The following is a 26,936-nucleotide window of genomic DNA, read 5'->3' as shown; positions in this document are numbered from 1 at the left end:
GATTTGTCATGACTACAACACAATCTTTAATTACTTGAGAGTTTATCATACCAGATGTCAAATATTCTTAGAATTCATCGTACATATAGCAAGAAATGGCCACGGGCAATTACTACTATCCACTGGTAAAACTGCTATTGGAAACGATGAAATGTCATAGATCTTATTTGTTCGTATTTAAACGCTCTGAACAAAGAGGTGCGGATAGTAAAACAGTAGTAAACCATAAGGAAAATATGTGTGTGCACATGATTTGTGCAAGTCTCCATGTCACCTCCAGTTAGTGGCAGTGAGATGTGAGACACGAGGTCTGTCTGACAAAAGATTTTCGAGGAGCTGCCCAGACTCTGCCATAAATCTTTAATAATGAAGCCTTCTGACAGCTGGAGTGGGAGAGGGAGGGAAGGATAGAAGCGGGTAGGCACGTAAGTGAGGGAGGAATTGTGGGAGGAGGGCCGAGGAGCAGCAATGAAGCTGGATGCAAACTGTCAGTTGCGTTTTAATTCACACTGTTTGTATTCTTCAACAAAACAAAGAGAGGTAGTGATGGAGGAGGAGGAGGAGGAGGGTGGTGTGAAATGCGAAGGCAGACAACTCAATTCAAAGCCAGCTTATCCTGTCACATGAATGGAAAGCAGAGGTATAGATGAAAGCTAAAGCCAGGAATAAAAGTGTTTGTTTATTTTATTTGGGGTTATTTCAGAATCGGAATCAGCTTAATTTTCTAATTTGTGTTTTCACACTGGAGGAAAGACTACAAATTTTGACACTACATGTGGTGTGTCTAAAGGTTCATCTAGAAATTACTGAGAACACTTTACATGAGTGCCGACTGGTAGAAATCAGGGCTGCGCAACGTTTAAAAAAACAAGCAGTTGCAGTATTATTGTGAAATATTGTGATAATGATTTCACTTGTGATAAATTCACTTTTTTTTTCCATTGCTCTCTTTTGTCACCACAACACACAACACTTGCCATGTGCTTTCAGCAACTATTATCTAAATCGGCTGTGGGCGTTTAGAGCAGTGGCGGTCCATCTGAGTGCCAAATATATAATTGGCATGTAGTTTGTGTCTGCGATTTATTGAAGTCCTCTATGATACTGATATTGGGCACACTGCTACTGCAATGATGATTTTATATATACATATATATGAATACAAGACAAGCAAATCACTAAAAATAAAATGTTGGAAACAATATCTAATTCTGTACAAAAAGAGACAGCACTTTGCACTGTCTTGGTTTTATGAATTGCTTTTTTATTACTGTAGTAGAGAGTAAGGAACATGAGTAAGGACGATTCTAAATTGCTTTCCAGGTGTCAAAAGACTACAATTACACTATTAAGCAATTCTAAATTAGGCTTGAACCACATCTGCTTTAAGTATCTGGTTCATCCCAATACTGTTTGCAAGGAAAACCCCACTCCAGCATTACACATACACACACAGCAGGGGCGCGGCTGCATAATTGACACTGCCTCATGCCAACGTACGTTCAACATTTCTTTAATGTGCTTCTCGCTCCCTGCCCATAGACTCACAGCCATAGCTGACACAGCGAGTAAACAGACAGAGCCTGGGTTGCTGCCTGAGCGCCCAAGTGGGAACAGACCAATCACGTCGCACATGCTTCCTGGGTGGGATGAGATGAAATGGGATGCAGTTGCCGTGGTGATATTTTTGAGTCTAACAGAGCGCTTGCTGCCAGTGACCCAGACCAGAGCAGATGTCCCCAAAGATTAGAGGACAAGAATTGTGTGTGTATAGGTAAGAGTGTGAGCCTGTACACACCTCCCTCTTTGACTTCCTTGGCATTTTACCCTAAATCTCTCTGTTGCTGCTTTTAGGCAGGGTCTGAACCAACATACACATTCGAAGAGTCACGGCTGATGACAGCAATAGTGTCCAAAAGTTTGTGCACAGATGTATGACCTCTGTGGTGTATACGGTAGGAAGTGCTGTGCTGTACATACGTGTTTTTAACAGCTGAGTGGATGCAGTGAATAAGTCAAATTGGACCAGACTAAATGTCTAACTGAATTGATCAGGTTGACTTCGAGATGCCCCGTGCGAGGAAGATGACATTACATTACTCTAGGCATCAGATGGACCAGAGTGCATGACCTATATAAGAGCCTCTTCAACTTTCTCACAACAAAATCTGAAGTGAAAGAGAGAGCGTTCCTTTGAGGACTGGGGCGATCTTCCATGGGGCAATTTACATGACAGCAGCTGAAACGTAGTGGCACCATCAGCTGACATTTTTGCAGAATGTAAAACGATGCCCTTGCAATTGTCTCAAAAAATTCAATTAGCATTATAGATGGGTTTTTTGTTTGTTTTTTTTTACTTTAAGCTTTTGAAGTCACCCATATTTATCCTTTTACATTAATCCTTGTATCAAATAAAAACAGTATGTATCATGAACATTAATTTTGTTTCTGTAATGCATTAGCGTAGATTATTTTTGTTGCTGTGGTAATGTTGCCAGGTGATTCTTTTGAAAGTAATCAAGAAAAAAAAGCCTATTTTTTTTTGGTTTGAAGCTAGCAGCTGTATCCGTGCGTGTATACAGTATGTGTCTTCTCATTGACTTGACTCTCCCCGCTGCTCAGTGTCCTCAGCCCTATACAGATAAGCTTCATAGCGGGGGATAGGATGAGCTCATAGCATAGAGAGGGCCAGCCATATGTTCCTTAACAAACATGTTGCTTAAAGGATGAGGTCATAATGGTAGGGGCAGCAAGGAACTTTGTGTGATTTAGATAAACATCTACTTACTATCCTATCCTAATTAAAACAATTTAGTCTACCCAAAAATCAGTTGACAACAATGCCGTCTGACACTGCTGAAGTCCTGTTACATACGTTTCTTTCTTGCCTTTCCATATTTGGCTTGTCCTTGTCCTTGATTCTTTGTCTCCTTCATCCTCTCATCTGCACTTCAACGGTCGTTTCTGCTTGATTTGACAGGGAGCCAGCCATTCAGCACACCCCTGACCTCTCTGCATTAGCATAAGCAGCAAGGGGCGAGGTTAAGTACCCATCAAGCCTCGGTAATTAACATGTGAGCCGATGTGTGCACGAGTGCGTGCGACTGCGAGTAACTGAGAGTGAGCAAATGTTTTAAACTGCTCCTTCACATGTTTTCCACTTCCACAAATCCCTACTAAATCAATAACGCAGCCTTGCACTTGGTCACTGAGGCAATTTCAATTTTACGACGTTACTGCAATCCAACCCTGTTACCTGGTTTTTGATATACTGAGGGATTTACAGCGCATCTTTATTTGTTTAATGTTTTATTCATTGTTCCACTTTTTATTTTCCTGTGTGTTTTGTTTTAGCGGCAGCAGAAAATTCATCTGCGCTGACTGACAGCACAAACAGAACGAATGTGGAGAAAACCACTTTGTAACTCTGATAAAGAACGTAGCCTTCCCTGTGTGTATTACTGTACCAGCAGAGTTTAACAAAACAATTGTCAAAATACAAACAGTATAAATAAAATAGCAGCTAACTCCAGGCCGGTGGGATCTGAATGTAGACTGTCTAAAATAGTGTACTGTTTTTAACACTGCATATCTGCATTACAAAAAAAAAAAAATTGTATGATTGACAGGAAACTGTCAAAAGATCATCTTTATGAGTCATGGTGCAGGTGAGAGTCTAACAGGAAACAGTTAATATTTGCAATGATTAAAGAGAGAAAAACATGATGATGAACAAGCAAACTGCCAATTTAAATATTAACCTTTTTTAAAGCAAATGGTGAGTTATAAACAGCCATTCAGAGAATCTGTATGGTTACAAAGCAAAGCCCAACACTGTGTTCTGTCATTCAGCAACCATTTTATGTCCTCAAGGCAGATGGCATATTAGTGATTTAAAGTCCTACTTTGTTATTACATTTAGGCCCTTATATGTTAATGATTATATTTTTTATAATATCAGATAAAGCAAAAAAGAAGACACAAGCAAAAGATAATGAAAGCTGTGAAAATGCATATCCATCATTATATTTTCATCATCAAAAAGGGAAATGAAGAGAAAGAATGACAACAAGAATCAAAAGGGAAATGAAGGGGGAAGATGAGTGATATGAGGTGATGGAGGAGGATTGGAATTGATGGATGAGCGATACATCCACTGGATTCCCCCATGATCTGTCACTAAAACAAGATGCCTACACTCAGAAACCTACACCTTTCAATGACTGCCTTTTTTCACAAGGAGCCAGTGCCCATAAGAGACACACAGACAAAAAAAACAACTGCTGGCAAAAACAAAAAGATATTAAGGCAGGAGACAAAAGAGTAGCTTGTTTAATAAATGAAAGATAATTGCATAAAAGCAATCCTACAAAGGTGAGTTACGGTAAGGGATGTTTAAGACTGAGACAGTCTCGGCACTAAAACCAGGTTGCTAAGGTTTCTTGAACCCAGGTGTAAATCTACACCGTTAAAGACTTTATAACAGCAGCAGAAGAACTGAGATGGATGTCAATTGGATGTCAATTACAGTAACTATGACCAGGCCCAGTCCAGCTCAAATACACTAATGTAGCAGGGAAAAAACAATCTTGACTTGTTTTTTATTCTTCCTTTTTTCTAATTTATTACCAATGTTTAATAAAGACATTCACATTTGAGCTGCATTTTACAAGATACAGGCAATCTGTTGACCAATCAATACGCACCTATAACATGGGTAGTTTATGGCTGGCAGACATGGCCTTTGGGTATGTCAGAGATAGGATGCTGCTCTACTGTCAACATGGGCCTTGTAAAGGCGAGTCGAAGGAAATGCAAGGCTTTCAAATGATGGCCTTTTTAAAAAATGTGACAGACATGCCCACCGCTATGAAAGAAATTAAATCTGTCTTGTAAAATCAGTTGAATGTGTAATAAATATTACATTGCTGTAAATGAGTTGTATTCACCGCTTGACTGGTTCATAATAGTGAAAATGCTAATAAAAAAAAGGCAGAGTCAGTGGAAAACATTGGCATTCACACAGATGTGCAGAAAATTGCATTGGAGATGAGCACTTGACTGAATCTCAAAGAGGAGGACCTAAAAGCTGGATCCCAAAAAGAGCCCCATGAGTCTCATTTCAAATGCAAAGTCCTGCAGTCTTTGGAAAAGAGGCTGTTATGGCATATTAATCTGGTAGTATAAAGCTTTAGGCTGTATCAGAGAAACAGATGCCACGTTACTATTTCAGGAAGGGCAAATAAACACATATTTATACAGTAGTGTTTTTAGGGTTTTTGGATTTTTTTCCACTAAATGAATCAAATGTTTATTACAAAGAAATTACTGTTGGAGTCGCCAAGGGATTAAGAGAAATAATTTATGTGCTTATTGTTTGATCCTATTACTGTTTGAGGGTTTGGATTGCAAACAAGTACCTAAACAAGGATATGTGAATGTAAATAAATTGTTTTACTATGTAGGTCTTATGGATGTAAGGGCTTAAATTTAAGTGCAGCACTGCTTGTATCCTGCATGTTTTTATTGTATCTTGCAAATTTTAAACTTGTAAGAGGGATATTTCCGTACACATTTTCAGCCATATTGTTGGATTTCTAAAAATCGACATCGGCCAAAGAAAAACTTGGATCGGTTGACCGCTACGCAAGAATAATGGAAAGTAAATTGCGAAGGGTTCAAAAAATCAATCCTGCTTTTAACAAGCACCTCACAATTGCATCATCTAACACAGAAGACTCCGCTTTTAAAATCAGAACTCCGCTGTCCACCTTTGTTTTAAGGGAAACTCCTTTAATGACAAGAACGTCCACATTTTGGACAAATATGAGAAATGATTTGGAGGGAGGAGTGAAAAAGGTAATTTATGTTAAATGAAACGCAAAAAAGTTTCAAACAGACGACGTGGCCTCAAGTATTATCAATCCAACACCTTCAACGTACCACTGCCTCTCCTCCCAAGACAGTTTCACAACCATTCACACCAAGAAATAGTTGAATAAAACACCTCACATATTGGTTTTGTTGGTAAAAAACTCGCAAGTGGCAATGATGAAGGGGCAACTCACATGACTCATGTAGCTCCTACGACCCTTTAGGTGAGATTGTCCTGATTACGTCTTACTAGCCTGAAGAAGCTTTTCAGCTGAGATGTAAAATGTTATCAAGAAACATCAAAGAAAAGTTCAGTTGCTTTAGGTTGAAGCACCTCGGATGGCATTTTTTTAGTATTTCAGATTCAGGTGATATTGCATAAAAATCTACTACACATGGGAAATCAATATCATTCCAGCATATAAGTGTTGAACTCCCTCTATAAATACAGTATGTGTGATTATGCACAGTTTGTGCTGTGCATGTTTGTCTGTTTCTGTGTAATTATTTTTTAACCAGAAGATCAGGCAAATCTTAGCCATGATGGCACAAGTGAAAAGCAATTTATAGCTGGATGCAGTATCGCAGAATTAGTCCAAGCATAAACAATCACGAGTGGTGTCAAGGTCATAAATTATTACAAGGGACGGTTTGGAAAAGTGCAATGGCACATGCTCAGTGACCTGGACTCATTCACGAACGTTAGCACACCAACAGCAAACAGAAAACAAAAACAAAACAGGCACAATAATTACACGGTTCCAGTTCCAAAACAGACAAAGATAAACCCAAAGGATGGATAATTTTGTCAAAACTCATCAAAGACCAAGTGGCTTATGACTTTAAGATGACATTTTACGATTGCATGAGGACTGTGAGGATATATTGTCACTGAGTTTATGTCGTACAACCGCAAACTCAATCACTTAAGTGTACACATTAAAATGATAGCCTGCATTTCGGAGAACATTTGCATTTACATTTTATCAGTGTTACTGCCAACGAGTTTCCAAAGGCAATTACATCAGAGATTTATAAACTAATTTTTGTTTTATTACCAATTCCACTTAACTTCAATTTAGTAGCTACAATTGCAATTTTGCTCAAATATTAAAAGCCTCCTAAGTCACACAACTAATGGGGATAAACTAGCACACAGGAACATATCAAAATATCACTTATGGGATTTTATTGGTTAATTTGGGATTACTTATACAAAGATCAATTTGAACTGGAAAATATAAGTTGGATACAAAGCTTTGTTGGAAACAATGCTGTCTTTGGAACTGCACTGCAATAACATGGAGTTCAGCTTCATACACTATCTATCTATCTATCTATCTATGTTTGTACATATGTATCTATTTATCTATCTACTCATCCAAAAGACTGCTTTTTCAATGTTACATGAGTTACTCTGGTTTGCTACCAAAGATGCAATTAATTTTCTTTCATGTTAAAAAGACCAAATAAAAATAAATAAAAATAAGCAATTAAAATTGATGAAAAATGCCTAATTGCCAACAAACTGAAATGACTAGAACTATTAAATTTGCTTGTTAGTTTAAAGTTTCCAACTCCAACATCTATATTGAGCACCTTTTTTAACTGAGCATATGTACAAGTTCAAAACGTACACAGACAGTGAAAGCAACATTTTCGTGACTGCAGCAGTCTCATCTCAGAGCTACAGAATGGAAGGATCTATTAAGCCAGTTCATTTCTCTGCCTGATGTCTTTTTCATTGCACAGTCTGAAGTGCCTTAATGGTTGATCACCAATTTGTTTAAAAGACCTACTGATTTAATCATGGTGTCTTATTTATTCCAAATAGCATTACTTAAAAATCAAATGAAGCAATCTGAACAGTTATCCATTTTGACACTAATTAAGAAGAAGGTTTGAGGCATGATTTTCTTTGCAATCTACTGTATATGACAAATTAAAGGATGGTGAATATTTTAAGGAACAAAATGTTTTTTTTTTGCATAAGATGATCATTTTAAAATATGTCTGGCTTGGTAGGGAATCAATAAATCATTTTCATATAATTTTGTGTCTTTCTTTCTTTCTTTTATCATCTATTTACCACAAGTCATTTAGATAGAGATTACACTATGTGTACAAAATAAATTTCAGATGACACAGTTTGCACCTGAAGAAATTATGTATTGTACATTTTACCGATATGTATCATAGGACACTCATTTGCAAATTCTTAAATGCTTTTTAAAAAGTATTTAAACATAGCTTTTTTAATATTAAAGGCATGAGCTGTTTAAGTTTGAACTAAAAATTTCCAGCAGTTGACAAGATAATCGGATATCTTATGAGACACAAACACACACCGTGACATGCATGATACTGCACATCACTGCTAAACTGTGTAAGGATTTCAGCAGCATTTGAAATACAGTAGCAGATACTTCACTTGTGACCAAATGCCCATTAGCAATTTTCCTTCCCTCCGTGTCAAACTATCTGTCTGTTAGCTTACTGCACCTTAGAGTTTAAAGACCGCCCCAGGTATATTTTGGCACCGGCCCACCAGTTTTACGATGGAAGGCATCTTCCTGTGTTCATTTCTAAAACTCCATCACACTTTTGCACATGTACCTATGGCGAAGCTGTAAGCACTGGGCTTGTGTCACTCCAAATATTGTTTGGCAAAATTGCTTTTTTGGTAGTTTGCCCACATCCATCTCACGGCTGAGTAAAATTGGAAACAGCCCCTTCTAAAAGAGCTGCCGGATGCTTCGATGACAACATATTCTAGACACATATACACCTACGCATACATTTATGTCCTACAGATAACACGGCAGCATAATGAAAACTGTTGACTCTATAATCCTCAAACATTGTTTTAGGTTTCTCAATTTCTTATTCACCTTTTCATCTTTCTCAAAGCTGAAAGAAATATATTCTTATCTTTTCTCTTCCACTGAGTGCATCGCTTCCCTTCAGGGTTTAGGCATCAGATTTTCAAAGGTCAAAGATCTTACTGTCATCTTGGATCACTTAATTTATCTCAAGCAAATGTCTATACTTAGTGACTATCTCGATGTGATATCAGTTGACTTAAAAAAAGGGGTGTTTGTATCTTCATTGTTGTGTGGTACTCAAACGTTTCTCAACTAATTTTCTGCTGTCACTTTTCACCTCAAAGGTGCTCCGAGAACAAAAAGATTCTCTTGTATGGGGCAAGAATGTCATCTTTCTTATCATGCAGTGAGCATAGTATGGTATAGAAGTAAGTGGTTCAGCACTTTCCAGGTCAGTGCTTGTTTAGCTAGCACTAGCAAATGTCAGCTTTTGCAATCTCCAACTCAAAACAAGACCACGGGGAGAGTGCCAAACGCTTACAGGTGCTTCTCAAGAAGAGACAAGAAACTCTAACCTACAGCGATCCTTTTCACTCTTACAGTAAAAATAAACCTTGCAGAACCATCGATAAAGTTTTTCACAGTTTGTGTAGGTCAATTCAAGTGGGTATAAACAAACTGAATATAAATTGACCTAATTTTAATGCCCAAATTTGTTTAGTCCCTAATACTGCTCAAAGGATACTCAGATCCAGACTGATCGTGTTTTAGCATCACAGGTTTTGGTTTTTGGTGTGAGAAAATGTCTCAGTATAACTAAAAGGTACAAGAAATAGCAGCTCTTACACACACGATCACACATTTGGCACTTCTGTAACTCGAGCATCTTCGTTAGAGGTGCATATAAAGTTGTCCAATTGTGTGATCCCCATTTTTACAAAGATTATGGTGCCAAATAAGCTCAAACGCTAAAGAGAAATATCCCAATCTAAAAAACAGAGCTGAAAAAAGGGGGGAAAACAAGTTTAGTAATAAAAGGGCAGCTTGATCCCAATAAGGACAGAGGCAGTGATAGTGGGGTGGAGCAGCAGGTGTGTGTTTTTAATCAGTCTGTTAGGGGACACACAAAATGACATTTCCCTGCTTTTGGTAACAAAATCAAACCAACAGGGCCTCTATCTAATGAAATAACTATTAAATATATCAATATAGGTATTTTTAAATTATTATCTTAGTTAATTTTAAGGTCAAGTTTTTACTTTTTGTCTTTGAAATGGAATTTCATTGCTCTTTTACGAACATAAGCACATCTAAATACTATTACCTGCAAACGTTTGTTTTTGTCAATGACAAAATGTGCTTTGATTCCCAGAATACTGATAAAAATGTATAACCTGTCAGAGCCCTGTGATCAATGAAATGTAAGATCACAACATTCCAGTAGTTCTTCAAATAACACTCCATTATTATGCAAAATTTCAGATCCGAGTCAAGTTTCATTCAGCCTATAACTAAGCTCGACTTCCTCTTGTTCCTGTTTCGCTTGCTCTTTTCTTCCACTTCTTTCTCTCGCTCAGTGCAAACCCTAATGAGGCGCTGATGAATTCACTGTCCTCATTATAGTGAATTTTGAATAAAGCCTTTAAATCGCTGCTTTGAAACCGCACGAGCGAACCACATAGCGTCATGACAGCCTTGTCTTTTAATAAAGCGGCAGTGTTTATTTTATTTTAAAGATATTAATGTATGCCTAAGATACGTCCCGATAATTCAAGGACAGTGTGTGAAAACAACAGTAGCAGTAATAATATTCAGTTCTATGAATAATTAAGTAAACAAATAAATAAGGTTTAACAAAGGTTTCACAAGCGTGGCAATTTTATGTGCCTGATAAATTTGTTTAACACATCAATGTGAGTATCAGCATACAGCTAACTGTTTAAAAAGGTGTTAGGAGGCTGTGACGATTTGAAATAAAAAGAAAACCATTTAAACCTGTAATTGAAACAAAAACTGCAAAAAAATGGGCAGCCTGGTGATGGCAAAAATCGAACATGATTTCAAAAAGTGGTATAAATTCTTTGCATATTTACTCCTGAAAGACAGCCTATCTGGGATCCATTTTTATTTCCAGATAAGTTGTTACAATCGTGTTTTTTTTGTTCTTTTTTTAAACAAAATATTTTTCTCCTAGTTTCATGCTGCTCCCATTTTTAATCAAACAAATTGCTAATTTAGTAGCACAGGCATTAATCATTGTCCTTTTTTTAATTCACTTTCAATATTCAATATATGGTTTTGTATTAAATTATTTTAACATCAGATTTAGGTAATCTGGATGTAAATGATATCTACTAAAGTGAGAAGCAGCAAAAACTTGGGGGAAAAAAATGAGGTGAAAAACGGGAAAACTCACTGGAGTGATCTGTGTTAAGGACGTGTGACGGGGCTGCAAAGTGGAGGAATCGTAAGCAGGTTGAGAAGGACAGGCAGACAGGCAGACCGAGGTAATGGTGTGACCTTGTGAAAGCCAGTCATCACCTGCTGAGAAAAGATTACCAGCAGAAAAAAAGACCAAGAGTCCAACACATAAACACCTAACAGATGTCTCTCTTTGCTGCCTGGCTTTTTCAATACCTCTTTCACAACAGCATTCCTAAAGAGTAAATATGTTACTTACTTTGAATAACTAAACTCAATTAAACTAGAACAGAACTGACTGGAGTGAGCCATATTCTATTTAATTGTGAGCAGAAAAGCTCCACTTTCATAAGGTGCCCTTACATTTCATCAATCTCTTTAATCTCTTTTCCCATTTCCTCCTTACCCTACTCAACGGCCATTTGTCTTCATCTTTAGCACGTTATTTCTTTAGCTGCAAATTTAATTAAATGCAACTTATTGCTACAAGATTTAAGAACAGTAATACCAAGGCATCAAGTTCATCTGTTATGCACAAAATTGCTTCAAGCTCCAGGTACACCCACACATAAGGTGTAAATATTACCAGACGTGTTTTAAACCCAGTTGAGCGTGTGGGGATATCTATCCATATGTCACACAATTAGGTCCAAAAATATCTAAATCCAGAGACAACGTCAGTGATAATAACCTTTGCCTCAGTTACTCTGAAAGAACACGATTAACACGTTATTTCATATGAAACCACTCACAAAAAAAAAGATGGACAAAGCATCTCTGCCTCCTCCTGTTGTTCAAAATTGAAGACAAAATATCCCAGTTTCTGGGTGCTGCCATGTTGGATTTAAGCCCTGCCTTCTCCCACACACTCAATTATGATGTTTTTAGGTATTAAAAAATGAATTACAACTATATGTATTAGAAAAAAACATTTTAATTGAAACTACAGCAGCAATGTAAGAACCCTGTAAATAAATAAAAGTTAACGTTAAAGTTCAAAATTACCGGAGGTATTTTTATTTTTAAGATTATTATTATTATTTAGTCTAATTTGTTTCCATGGATTTAAACTTGTATTGAAGCCAGCCTACAGAGGGCACTTGTCTCGTTCCACACTATGTCCCAGTGTCAAGTAATAATATACATTAGTACATGAAACACATTGCAAAAAAAAACTATTTGTACACATCTGGTTTTTACTGTAAATCATTAGCTCGACATCTCCATGAGAATTTTTCCCTAATTTTCCAAACTGAGATTGTACAGATTGGCATCTACTGCAGGTAAATTACTGACTGCTGATGATGCCTCCAAAATGCTAAAATACATTATCATACTGGTAAAACCAGCAAGAGCAAGTATAACCAAACAGGAACAAATACCAGGGTGAGCACCAGTGATGACATATATACTGTTCACTGGCTCTTTCAATCAATGATTCTCCAGACTAACAAACAAGTATACAGAACGTCTTTGGTCCCACAGATACAGCCAGGTGATTCATCACCTGCTGCAAAGAGCATAACATCCAGAATCTTCAGGGGGACCTCTGACCTCCCCAACATGACCTTTTCCAAGGGTCACCTCAAATTTATCAAACAACATAATGAGCCTTGCAACCACCATCACTCAATATTGTTAGCTCTCTCCCAGGAAAAAAAAAAAACACAATATGCAGGTCAAATAAAAATAACAACATCCTGTCAGCCACCTGCTGGGACCTCCCATTTCAACGTAATTCATTTTCTCATTGCAGATGGCAGCTGACAACGCCTCTCAATCTTGCTTTCTTCTTTACTATTCATCTTTTTCTCTATAATTCCATTTTATATTCATGTTACATATTGTAACACACATACAATATGAGTAATCTGTGCTTCACAGTGTATGACTTTGCTGCAATATTAGTCTGCATTGCAGCAATGTAAGCCCTTATTCTTTGTAAAGTTCAGCAATAACATTACAGACACTAAGCAGATAAAGTTATATTTTAGGTCAATACTTTCTAATTCTACTGTTGTTTTCAGTATATTAGGAATTGCTTTCCCTTAGCATTTTTTCTGTTAAGTGCTATTTTGGTTAGTTTTTCCCAATATTGCTGTCATCTTTGTAATATTTTATTAAAGTGCCAGTGCAGAAATATCCTGTCTTCTCTATCAGGATAAGGGTTTGTGTCAGTATGTGGGCGAAAGTGAGGTTTAACAATATGCTGTTAGCCTTAATTGCATACCAACTCATATTCAGCTAAAGTGCAGCGTAACACACAATAACAAAGTCCTTTTAACAACATGTAAATAACTGAAGTCATTTTTATTTGCTTAAGTAGAGAGTAATGTGTAATACATTAATTCTGATTAAGAATGCTGTTTACCGGCTGACAGGAGGTATTTAGCTTTTTGTTAATCTGTTGCATTGTTGTGATTTCAGTCATTTTCCACAGCAAAACAAAGATAATTGCATCACAATGATGAGGTAAGTCGCCGAAATCTGCTCTAATTGCCAACCAAATTATTAGAAAGCTGACAGAAATGAAACATTTTTGGAAGGCTTGTCTAAAAATTAGCCGCATTTATTTCCAATGTTAGCGTGGCATTTTCACTGTCAGAGTGAAAGCAGCTCCATTTTAGAATACAAACACTAGACTCAGGATAAGCCTTGTTATACACAAAGTAAACAGTAGATAATGTATATGACAAAATCTGGAGCCCTTACTTTTTATATAGTGTTGAAACGTGACGTGACCTTCCCTGATGTCACCCAGTAATAAGATATAACATATTTTTAAGGTCTAAGATTCACCACCTTCTATCAAACCACCTTCAGAGAGATGTAGCACCCCTTCCTTCAAACAAATCTTTTGCAAATCACATTTGTTTTTGTAACTTTCACATTCCAAAAGAAACTCAAATGGCAAACAGGATTGCAGAGTGCGTCCATATAAAACGTTCCTTAAGGCTCACAATCAAACTAGCTATATCTCATCACAAAAATCCAAAAAAAATAGATGTGATTGAGCAAAGAAATGCAGTTTGGGTACAAGGGCTTCTTTTATTTTTAATATTAACTTGGCTTAAATCCACAATTGTCGATGAGTGAAAAAGCAAGAGCTCAGTGGGGTGTCTTAACAACTCAGCCATCCAAACAGATGAAAGGCAGGAGTTTGTGATTGCTGTTCACAAAGACCTTTTAAGGACGGCAACGGTGACAGGTTGTGATTATGGAGCCATTTATTTAAATGGTCACTGGTGCAAAACAAAAAAAAAAAGTTTTTACAGTTAAATTAAAAAAACAGGCAAACAAATATGAATATTTTCTCGATTCTCTGCAGATTTAAGCTTTTTGCTAAATTTTACAAATGGTAATTAAATAAATAAACAACTGGTTTGCAGTGTTTCCATCAGTTTGTATGCACAGTCACAGGGTTAGTGGAGCTTCTAAGTCATATAGATGATAATCCTAAATGTTAGGACAGAAGATAACCCAACTATTTATAATCTTTTAATCTGCAGATTACTTAATATCTAATGCATAAATGAGAACAAGTAATATGAAAGCTCTAAGTTAAACAGATTAGTAGCAAAAAGCCACATAAAATGACAAACTAATTTGTGTCACGTAGAGGCACACTGAGAACACAAAGACACTAAGTCCAGGCAGAAGCCAGAGCACAAAGCTCTGTTTAATGAGATCTGGTTGGACGGTGAGAGCGGCTGTAGCCCAAGGCCTTCAGTACCACACTGAGAGCCTGTCTGCACTGTGGCCATATACACCACACACTCAGGCCAGGATACCAGAGCCCCACACTGAGCAGAGCCGGCCTTGCAAGATCACTTTGGAGAGCAAATGTGACAAGTTGTTTGAGAGAAGGATTTACACACAAAATATACAACATTTTACCCAAATGCACACAGTATGTGTGTACATACAAACAGATAGGGCCTGGAGAACTGTCTGAAATGATCACCATAGGTCTTGTGCTTTTCCAAAGATCTGCTTGCTGTCTAAAGATCTCCACTGATGGCGTGTAAAGGCAACAAATATCCTGTTTGTACATGCATGTCCACCTCTAGAAGGCCAAGTTAAAAGCAGTTGACTCTGTAAAAAACAGGCCCAACTACAAGCAGAAATGACTTTTACCTTTTTTCTGAACCAGCCCCATAAAAGTACCTGTGTACACTGTTTTAAAGTACTTCCTAATCCTTAACTTCAAAGGACCCGAACTCAACTATTCAGCTAGGGATTCAATTAATTACTAGACATGTTCATGTTCTGCATATTTTTGCATCTCTTATTTAGCTCAACTTATTCTGAGGAGCACTTTCAACACAATGCAAAACTGCTGTTGTCTCCTTAAAAAATAAAAATCATAAAACTCACTGACTTGGCTACTGCAATGTTACTTGAAATGTCTATGTATAAAGTAGTTTGCTTCAATGGTGACCAGTTATTAGAAGACCCCTGGCATTATGGTTACAGTACAGCATATTAAGGCCAAATAGGGGAGGGGGAGACTCTAAATGTTTAATTTTTTTCCATCTAAAAGCTGACATCTAAAATATTGTCAGCTCACAGGCACTATGTTTGATACGTCAAAAGAGTAACACATTGTTTTGACCATGCACACTAACCATCTTACAAACTTGTCATCAATTACAGTGAAAGGAAAAGCCCTGTAAGTGTTTTCCAAGATATCTGCCAAGCAGAATCATGTTTTACAAAGTGGTAAGCCATGTATAATTTAGCAACAAAAGGTTAGTTATGAGCTGTGATACAACTTAAACAGCACAAGCCTTTCTCTGACTGTGTTTTTGTCAAAGATGATAGGATTTTATTTATGATAGATGTGGCCGTGTTTTGGTTCAGTGTGTTGTCAAAATGGTCCTCTTAAAAAGGAAAATAAAAAGTTGCCCGCCTTTGTTTTACGTAAATTATATGGGTAAAGTTTTGTGCTTAGGTAGATGTATCTTGAGAAAACTAATTGTGATTTTGTTTGGTTTGATGACAATGCAAAACAATGGCTTCAAAATAATAACATCCTCTTTTCTTTTAACCAGAAAAGTCACGCTTACAAAAATAAATTACAACAGGAATAGGCCAGCTCCAGCCTTGGAGTTATTCACATCCTGGGTTCAGACAGGCCAACAAACTCAGCAACGTCAACCATAACACCCATTTTTGTCCATGGCTTTTCTCCTCTGGATTTGTCAGTCTGTTTCTCTTTCTCCATGACTATTTTTGTGTCTGCGTACGCAAAAAATGTAGGCTAATGCCCTGTAGAACTAACAGATTAAATGCCAATCCCCTGGTTGTACCAAAACCAGCCCCAGGCATCAAAGACTGTGTGTGTGTGTGTGTGTGTGTGTGTGTGTGTGTGTGTGTGTGTGTGTGTGAGTCCAGCCAAATACAAATCCATGGCCGCTGTCTGCTGCACTGATATATAGACATAAAACAACTGCCCTTAGTAAACAACTCAAAAGGTCACTGCAGATTTCAGATTGTTTATACCTCATTGTCATGTCCTGATGAAACAGGAAACATTTGTGGCCTTAGTATTGCTCACTTCTATGTCTCAGTTCATTACAAACAACATGATGTGAGGATTGTAAAGCACCTCTCAACATTATAGGTGCCTAACTTTAAAACAACACCACCACTTCAGTTGACCATAGAGCAATGGCAGAATTTTGAATGATACTTATAGATATATCTTAATATGAGTGAGTGACATTTAGTTTTTTTTTGGGATCACTACCCAGTTGACCAACAGAATAGGTCAGGCTTCATCATTATCCTCTGACAGAAAAATAAAGCTAAAGGTTGGCAGAATGCTTAAAGGGTTGAAAGTCAGGGTAGTAGACTAATACATTTTGTTTAGCATAAATATTCAGTTTGATTACTATATTTATTAAAGAATGATTCTTTCTTCTGCAAAACACGTGGTCTGAAATCAGTGAGACTAAACAATTCACCAAGAATACTTTAAGTGTATAATGTTCTTTAAAAGAAGAAGCAAGAGAAAACCATTAAACCATAAAGTAAAATTCATACACACCACCTTTAATAATGATTTCATAATATTTATTCATACCATACACTCAGACACATTCAGAACCTATAAAAAGTGTTTTACCCTTTAATTTCTATTATAAATCAGAAACGGTCAATATAAATTGGCTTTTTTGGCAAAAATATTTTCAAATAACCTTCTTTGATGTCTAAATGAAATCAAATTTCTACAAAGTAAGGCTAATTACATTAAAACATGTAATGTAAAATAGGTGATTGCATAAATATTCACCTCTTCAAAGTGACTGTTTAATTCAACTCGAAGAAATTATTGAAAAGTACAAGTCAGGGGGTGGATACAAAAGGATTTCCAAGGAGTTCTGGTGAATCCATCATCAGGAAATGGAAGGAGTATGGGACATGTGTAAATCTACCAAGAGCAGGTCCTCCTCACAAACTGAGTGAGCCTGAAGAAGGAGAACACTGAGAGGCCACCAAGACACCTGGGAGCTCTCTGAAGGAGTTCCAAGCTTCAGCAGGTGATGTGGGAGAGACCGAGCTACAACTACTGTTGCCCGGGTTTTTCACCAGTCTGAGCTTTATGGGAGAGTGGCAAAGAGATAGCCACTGTTAAAGAAAACTCAGATTAAATCCCGACTAGAGCTTCCCAAATGACATGTGCAAGTCTCCAAGGTCAAGTGCTTCTCGGCAGCCGGCCCTGGAAGGCTTGTCAAGATCGAGTAAAATAAATGCAGAGAAATATAGGAAATCTTGGAGGACAATCTGATGCTGTCTGCAAAAGAGCTGTGTTGTATCATATAAGTGGCAGTGTGAGGAACCTCACATCAAGACAACACTCAGGTAGACTGTCCTATAGCTCAAGGGCTTCATCTATATTCACTATCCAACCTTCACAGCTGTTACAAACACACAACATAAACACAAGACTTCTTCTAAGAGTTCATTCTGCGATCTCTGAGTCCCTTTTCAATTAACATTAATGATTTTTCTTTCTTATGGTTGGTTCATGAATATTAAAATCGTATTGAAATGAATGTAAATACAATGTGGGAATTGGTGTATTTTGGAAACAGACGAAGCAAACTTAGAGCTGGGATCTCATTCATTTAGCTTACATTCCCTTGATCATACAAATTAGTGGAAACAGCCAAGCAGAGAAATCCAACACATACTCGCGCACATAAACACACAAATAAAGAGCAGCTTAATTGCATGCTGTTGAGCAACTGTTTTTAATACATTCAGCATTTATTGATTTGAGGTTTCTGACACTGAATTACACTACAGATTTAGGCATTTGAAACGCACACACATGAATATTTAAGTATTTTTTTTCTAATTGACTTTTTAGCATTCAAAAGCTGCACTACGCTTTGGGCTTTTGAATGAATTTCTGTTGTAAAGAAAAAAAAAGAAGAAAACTAAAGCGTAGACACAAGACTTAAAAAGAAGAGTCAACTTAATGCTGCATGATCAAAACAACATAGAAAAGCTTCTGGTCAAAAAGAAGACAACAAAATATTCACAGACAACACAAGACTTATGTTTTTGAACAAAACAAATACAAGGCTAACCCAACTACAGATTCCACCTTAATAGATTTGCTTGGTTAGATCTAGGTGTTCACAACAACAGAAAACTGCAATTACATATGCACAATATGCAAACATGTCTACACCTACACATACACACACGGAGTGCCAACTCAAAAGAAACCTCATGCATATGTTATAGGGTTTTCTCAGAGGGAAACATTTCACACCACACACACAAACAACAGCCTCGCACAAGCTGCCTGGGCATCCATCCACCTGACAACTCAGACACAGATGCACAAATTCAACTCCTTATCCCCTCACTCTTGGCAAGGATGCCAACCAAAGCCCCTATCCTCCAGAGGTAATAAAACATCTTTTCACACGTCTCTGCAGACCATGATAGAAGACTGTCGAGAGCCTCTGTGCTGCTACTTCAAAACCCCTCAACTAATTTACAATCACACTGATTGTTATTAATGTCACCAGAAATAAAACTGTGTGTGCGTGCGTGGGTGCGTGGGTGTGTGGTGGATGTATAGAATGTCCTAAATGTTTGAACCATAAGGAATGTTTTCATGAATAATTGTAGTTCACTTTGGGAACAATTCATTTACAATTATGATTTTTTTAAAGGCAAAAAAAAGGCTTTGAATTAATTTTCTGAAAGAGCATTTCATTTGGTTCTTTTTCATAACAACATCTACATTCCAGCACTCATGTTCCTATCTGAAATGAATCAGACTGCACCTACATCTGTCAAAAAGCCAAAGGTAGAAAAATAAGAAAAAGGCTGAATTAAGTGCCTAAACACAAGAACTGGACTTCAAATCTGTGGCGACAAGTTTTATTGAAGAGGAACTTAAAATATGAAATGGTTTGTTTCAATCATGTATGGAGGACAACAAGAAAGTGAGTCTCTGCAGCCATTTGTAAAACACAGTACTGACTTTACCATGAGCCTCTTTAAGCCAGGCCTGACACGACTGTATGACCTCATCGTGGTTTGATGTCATGTGTAGAAGTAAAGGGGCAGAATGTTAGGGGGGGTTAAAGTTGATCCACTGCTGATACGCTGCTGAATAGCAAGCAGAGGTTGTTACAGAGCTGGGTTAGAAAATATATGTGATGTTTGGAGGTTAACACAAACTGCAAGAGTAGCTTGATGAGTGTAAACACACACACATACAGAGCTGAGCCACGTCTGTTTGGCATGTGTGATTACCAGATGGGTACAAGGTTGGCTTCACATGTGCTTTTTCCTTTTAGTTAATATGGTTTGAATTTATTGTTGTTGGGATTCTTGTCCAAACTAAACCAATTAAACACTACAAAGTACAGCCAGACTTTGAAACTCCATCCACAAGACATTTCTGAAGAAACTTAACCTGAAAGAGTTCACGTTGTGTCAAATATTAAAGATGGTCGTAACAAATATTGACTTTGAAAGCTCGTTAGAATCGTACAAACTCAAACGCTGCATTTATAACTGTGTTTGCACTGTTTCAATGAATTGCTGCACCTCCTTTCTGTTCTCGTTGCAAAATAAAATAAAAAAAAGAGATGGCTGAAGAATGTTGTACAATTCTGTAAAAACTGAAACACACTCAGACATTTTAACACTTCCAGACATGATGAAGAGGCCTGTGTAAATGTGTGTGAATTACTGGTGTGTATTTGTGGTACCAGGAGGATCAGGCTAACGGCCAGCGTGTGACTGAGCGCGAGGCAGTCTGTGTGTCTGCCTCCTCCTATCTTTTTTAAATTTTTTCCTCTTCAATGATCACACGGAGAGAGGCAAATGAAAAGTTAAAACATGGGGGGAAAAAATCATGACAAGTGGGCATTTGGATTCTCTCTAATCTTGTACCCCCTCATTTTTTATCTTCATGATGGAAGTAGAAAGCAATGAAAGGCAGGGGAAAAAAAAAAAGCTATTTCCCTAATATGTGAGTGTATGTCTGTGGCTTTGTGTGTGTGTGTTCTTTTAGTGAATAGAGCATTAATTGCATTAGCATTACAGCTGGGTGATTTCCTGTCAACCAAAAGTCTGGCACCAACAAAGGGGACATTTTCAAAGTCTTGAAGTGTGTTATTATTTCGTGTTTTTCAATTGACATCAACTGACATTTTTGCATTAGAAATGGGGTGACAGAAGGAGTAAAAGGAAGAAGTGAGCATCAGGATGCTGCTGCAGAAGAAAGACAGGCAGATTGCACTTATCAAGTTGGCCATGTGAAATCGTGTTCACCCCTAAAACTTTAATTTTGCCTTAGGATGAAGTACTTCCTTCTGATGAGTTCAAACAAAATGGAAATGCAAAACGTGGCAGATGATAAGTGCTAGGTTTCCCAATCCAAAACGAAAAATATTTAAAGGAGTAAAATAACTGAAATGTTAACATTTTGATTGTGTGTATTCTGCTAGAAGTGGTGCTGCTTGTCCTTTTGATTCTGTTTTGACTGCCTGTCCTCACTGATAATGAATGAGGACAATGCCGTTATCATGCAACAAGCAAAGGTTAAAAATTTTTTTTTTTTTTTTAAACTGCGTAATACATTAGCATTTTGAATGTTTACTCTTAATTTCTCCTCTTCGTTTTTAACATTTAATTTCTTCCCGCAGCCTGTGAAGATCCAGGGTTCTCAGCTAAAGTGACTCAAAAAATTCAGAAGAAAATCCAAATTTTATACACGAAACCACCAAGTGGCTTGGTCTCATTCAAAAGCACATATCCGGCAGGTGTGTGCGCTCCTCGGGAAATTAATCAAAATGCAAAACAGTTCTTAGCTTAATTTCGCAGTGTTTATGCAAATATGCGTGTGTTTCTTCTTCTCCCTCTGTGTGTGGGTGTGTGTGTGTCTATACGACCAGTGGAACGGCGAGTAGGTGGAATATGACAAGGCCAACAACCAGAAAAGTCCCAACACTAACATATGAACGCAAACGTTTATGCCTAAAAAACAGCACACTTTTATTATTATTTTAGCCAAGAAAAGGAGCAGAATTTGGAAATATGCAAAGATACTTTAAGGACTTATGTTACACTGTTCCATGTGTCTGGGAATGTGTATAGTTTTTTTTTAAGTTCAGTTATTCCGGTTTGTGTTCGTGTTAGCGTTTTTCATTTGAAATCCTGCTGCAAAATTCCAAAAATCTATTTAGTTATCTGATGAGCGACAACATTGTTACTTCTTCAATTGCAGGTAACATCCAAGATAAAAGAAAAGTACCTAGAACTGCAATTCGTTCCCCTTATCTAGTAATTCTACTTGTCAAACTGTTTTATTCCACTAGAACATAAAAAATGCTCTAATTATTACATTCATCATCTTCCAATGACCAAAAGAACCTATTTATATATTTGTAACAAGGTAGATGAAATGTCCAATGACCAATATGTGTGTGTATGAGGTGTGCTGGGTTTGTTGTTTCAGTACTTGATTGAGTTTCTGAAGTGGTCCTCTGCAGGGTTTTTCACTGTGCAGCTGTTGAGCAACCAAACGTCTGCTTCTGTTGGGTCATCTGTGGAGTCAGAGAAACTTTAGTTACTTTTTAAGACACCCAGCAAATAACAAGCAGAAACAGGATTCAACAAAGTACACAACATTCACAAAGCAGAAAAAGTAATAAACTGATTCATGACAGTTATCTGTCTAAAATGTGTAAGGAGGAAACATAATCCCTCCTGCAGGAATAATTTTCTTTACCTGTTACTCAATTCTCTCTGCTACACAAAGATGCAACAAAAAGCTGTTTTGTTACACAACCAAGAAAGTTTTATTCTTCTAAGTTTAAGTTAATATGTAGGCAAACCATTTCCCTGAGATTACACAAACAATATTTCTTTAAGTCATATTATTTTTCACATTCGCCCTTTAAAAATGTATAAGGAATATAGCCATATTTCTTTTTGTAAGAGTTCAGTGGTTTCACAGTCACAACCTGGACCTGGACTTTGTTGTTGGCACACAATACTATTTTATATTTTATAGTTTTTTATAGTTTGAAGTTAAAAGAATAATTAGGTTAAAATAAGTTTAACCTAGAAGTGCCCTTTTCCCATTTTCCTGTTATATTCATATTTTTGCAGAACTGAGCTTTCTTTACAGTTTGGTTTACAATATACAGGTGACTATAACTAACTTGATTTACATTTCACCTTTTTATGTGCAAAAAAACAACAACACAGAGGCGTATTTGAACAACACTGGTACATTTTATGCATCATAGTGTTTAATTTAACAATTACAAAGTGATTGAGAGCAAAAATATAAAACTGTATTGTGGTAAAAACAATATTAAGATATATATTGTGTATCATGATAAAACCACAAAGTATTAAGATATTATTTGCAAACCATATCACCAAGGTCTGCATTAAAGTATGATTACGTTCTACATAATCTACTTTCCTCTGTTTCTTTAAAAACCGGCCTTTACGAGGTACTAAAAACTGGGGATACAATAAACATATGTTTAATCAGCGTGCATACGTACAGCGGTGTGCTCCTCTGTGTGATGTTAAAATAAGCTGGTACTGAAAACAATGGCGGCAGGTTTAATGTGGCTCTGCCAGGAAAGCCGCTGCACACAAAAACACTTAAACTTGAGAAGCTATCACAGGGTGGCAATGGGAAGCAAGAGGCCGGCTATTTTACCCCACACTGGGCCAGAAATTTCAGTTGGAATCCATTTCCCTGCTGCAGTCAAGCACACACACACACACACACACACACACACATATATATATATACTGTATTCCCAGAATTGGTTAATCTGATATACACCAACTGTGCTTTTCTGTGAAGAACACACCAAGTCCAAGAATGTGAATAAAGAAGAGATTAACAGTCACAAAGCCCATCGCCTGAGGGAAACTACTTCTTCATCCCTCGCTCTCGACACAAAAACACACTCGACCATATGCAGGCTATGTTTATACAATACCAAATTCATTAAATTTATAAGAGCACAAATCAAGAGAGATGCTGATTCCCTCTCCTTTTTATTTGTGAAGAAACAATAAATTTCACTAAATGTTTTCGGGCTTTAACGAGCGGCATTAATGCCTCTCATGTCAGTTGGCAAAGAGAGTTTGAAATATGTCTGATAAGGTTATTGTGACAACAAATCTGTCCAATGAAATTTTGAGATATTTTGATAGAAAGGGCATGGAGTCGGCCTTAACCTTTGCAGTGTAAATTTAGAGCAATACAAAGCTTGGTGTGTATTAGCTGATTGAATCAGAGAGTAAATAAGATCTAATGATGTCTCATAAAACAGTCCAGCTGCACATCTTATAAAACAATGTGAATCACACTGGTATGAGATGAATCATATGTAAGGTTGGGTTTGTTTGTTTGGGTGTGGCGTGGTGTGGTGATCATTTCCTCAGGGATAAAACTATAAATGGAAATACATGCACAAGTCCTAAAACTACAGATACCATTTGTGGAAGCATGAGAACCAGAATTGGGAAGAGAGAGGGAATACGAGTACGTTCAGCTGGCAAAAGGTGCTGATTGTGCCCTTTTATATTTGCCTGACAACACACACACACACACACACATATGCAGGGCTGTGGGGGGAGTGGTCTCAGCTGTCTCCTCTCTGTCCCGAGGGAGTTTTCAGAGCTGACAATAACAAGCTCCCGATCAGTTTAAAATGCACACGGCGAGCGTCAGCGCCTGCATCTGCGCGCACAAAACATCTGCAAAACCGTCCCTTCTACAAACTTGGCTGCATCCAAACTGTACAGAGAAAATGCCTCATGTGTGACGTACAAATTCATTATACTTGTGCTGCTTAAAAGGTTTGGCATTAAAGGTTCGTTTTGCACATGTATTTCACTCTGAGAGCAAATAAGCATTGATTATAAATTAATCTGGTGACTGCATGGAAATTCTGAAATAAGTCGATTAGGGTTGTAGAACTTTACAACTGTCATCTCTGAAACATTTTCAAATTATTCAACTGGGGAGAAACAAAACCAGGCATTACCTTTTTTATATAAATAGTCCACATATTGCTTTGTTTATGTGTTTATGTACGTTTATTTGTTTATGTATTATATGTTGCCCTTTCCTGGTCTTGTTGACTCAACACTCCTCACAGTACAAGATAAATTTACTTAAATTTTTTACACAGCACTTCTTAGTCTACACAATGTTTTAATAAAAACTGTGCTGCTCCTTCACATGAAAACAAGTACATTAATTTGACAAATTTAAACGCTGGAGCCTCTAAGGCACACGTGTCAAACTCAAGGCCCGCGGGCCAGATCCGGCCCTCTGTAACATTTCATCCGGCCCCCAAGATAAGTTTAGATTTCATCAGGTCCGGCCCTCCAGACTGGGACAGATCGAGTCTCTGATTCTTATTTTGCTTAAAAAAACAGCCTAATTAGTGAAGTTTTTTCTTGACAGTGACTTAGAAGCCAACAATATATAGTTTTAATTTCTGTATGATCAGGTTTTGGTTGATGGCTTTTTTAAAATCTGTTTTAATGTTAAAAAAAATCATTTAAAAGCTGAGTGAGGCGTAAGAAATGACTGCTAATGATGGGCTTTTTGAAGTTTGATCTATTTGTCTGTGTTCATTAAAGTCTGTTTGCTCTAAATTCTGTATAATCTGTAACTGGGAAAAGGTCATTGATATTTCTGTATGAATTATTTGAAATAATACATATAAAACTAAGCTTAATTTACGTATTTTTTTATAAATATTGATCGTGACTGGCCCTTGGCTAGGACCAAATATTTAATTTTGGCCCCCTTGCGTCACTGGGTTTGACACCCCTGCTCTAAGGAGTTCCATGTCTGTCCTCTTCATAAAAAGATTTATTCTCAAGGAGGAACAGGAAGTGTTGGGAAACACTACATAACCAGCTACAGACATTTGTGGCTGTGGGAAAGTTAGCCAAAGTTCTCCATTGAAGTTGTCTATTTTTTTAATCTCAAAACTGATTATTTATATTCTGACCAGTGAGACTACGCCCTGAGAGGAGTAGCGTAACAAACCGGGTTATGATTATAATGTGGGTCCTAAACTTGCTGTAATCGAAGTACATTTTATATCCTATTTGCAAGAGCAAAGAGAGTTTTCTTTACTTTTCTATAATTATATGTGGTTAATAAAACAACCCTTAAATCAGAAGGATGTTAGTAAATGCTGCATGTTGGTGTGTTAATAATAACGGTGATCTAAACAGAAACCTAACAGGATCCTGTTATCACCAATTTAAATAAAAATGCATTATCCTGGCATTCACAAGCATCAAATCAGACCTTTAAAAGACGCAAGGATCCATTTAGTCATGACTAAACTGCTCAGTGTTTGCACCGAATATAAAAAAGCTGACCTAATATTTTAAGGGAAGTTTTATTTTTAAAAAATGCAGTGGTTTGACAAACTATCACTGGTCACATGGTTTATCAAAAGTCAATGTTTCCAACTAATCCATAACAACAATGACTGGTGTTTACTGACAGAGAAATATAAAGAGGAAGTATGAGTTATTTTTTTTTATTTGGTGGCACTTTAAACCTATGAGGTGAACTGCTTGGTAGATAAGAAAGACCTTATTTTTGCAGAGCTGTTAATTATTACGAAAAGCAGAAAACAGTCAGAGGCAACGCTCAGTGACGAAGGACAAAGTTTCCACCACGTGAAGACATGTTGGACTGTTGGAAAAGTTTTGGAATCTCTTATTTGCATAAGATTTGCATGAGCGTGGTCATGCAGCCAATCGCACAATGGTAGTTTGGATACTCTTTGAATGCCGTGGACATCAGACAAGTGTGAGAGAGTTTATTCAATGCGAATACGTGCAAACTCTGTTGACCTTTCTGCTGAAGATGGGCCCCAGAGAAAAACACGTGCGTTGCGTGCTGGGTGTGTGTGTGTGTGTGTCCTGTGAAAGAGGTTTCCAACAGCCAGACTGGTTATCATACTTATATCTCAATACTCCAGTACAGTGTGCACAGATGCCTTTTTGAATCTCAGGAGAAAAAAAAAACTACATAAACTGAGAACGCCAACTCAGTAATGACCCTCTTCTACAAAATCAAATTATGTTAATACTTTTTTGTTGCCTTTGCACAAAATCATAGCAGCAGCAGAGGTTATCTGCAACCAACAGATTATTTTTATATATTTTATCCTTCAGGAAAAAAAAAGAGGTATTCCATTTGACCATGGTAGATTGAACACTTTTTTTAGGTTAGTGTTCATGAATAAGAATTATTGAAAA

At 37.2% G+C, this 26,936-nt stretch overlaps 1 protein-coding gene across 1 annotated transcript in view; it reads right to left on the bottom strand.

The window, feature by feature from the left end:
- Positions 1 to 26,936, bottom strand: part of cdkal1 (CDK5 regulatory subunit associated protein 1-like 1) — a 210,724-nt gene that overhangs the window by 153,050 nt on the left and 30,738 nt on the right. Inside the window, exon 4 of the mRNA XM_017409794.3 lies at positions 22,123 to 22,207. Coding sequence (XP_017265283.1) covers positions 22,123 to 22,207 — 85 coding nt within the window. The remainder of the gene's footprint in view (positions 1 to 22,122; positions 22,208 to 26,936) is intronic.

The sequence above is a fragment of the Kryptolebias marmoratus genome, linkage group LG16, assembly GCF_001649575.2.
Source record: "Kryptolebias marmoratus isolate JLee-2015 linkage group LG16, ASM164957v2, whole genome shotgun sequence".
NCBI lineage: Eukaryota > Metazoa > Chordata > Actinopteri > Cyprinodontiformes > Rivulidae > Kryptolebias > Kryptolebias marmoratus.
This window is presented reverse-complemented; position numbering and strand designations above follow the sequence as displayed.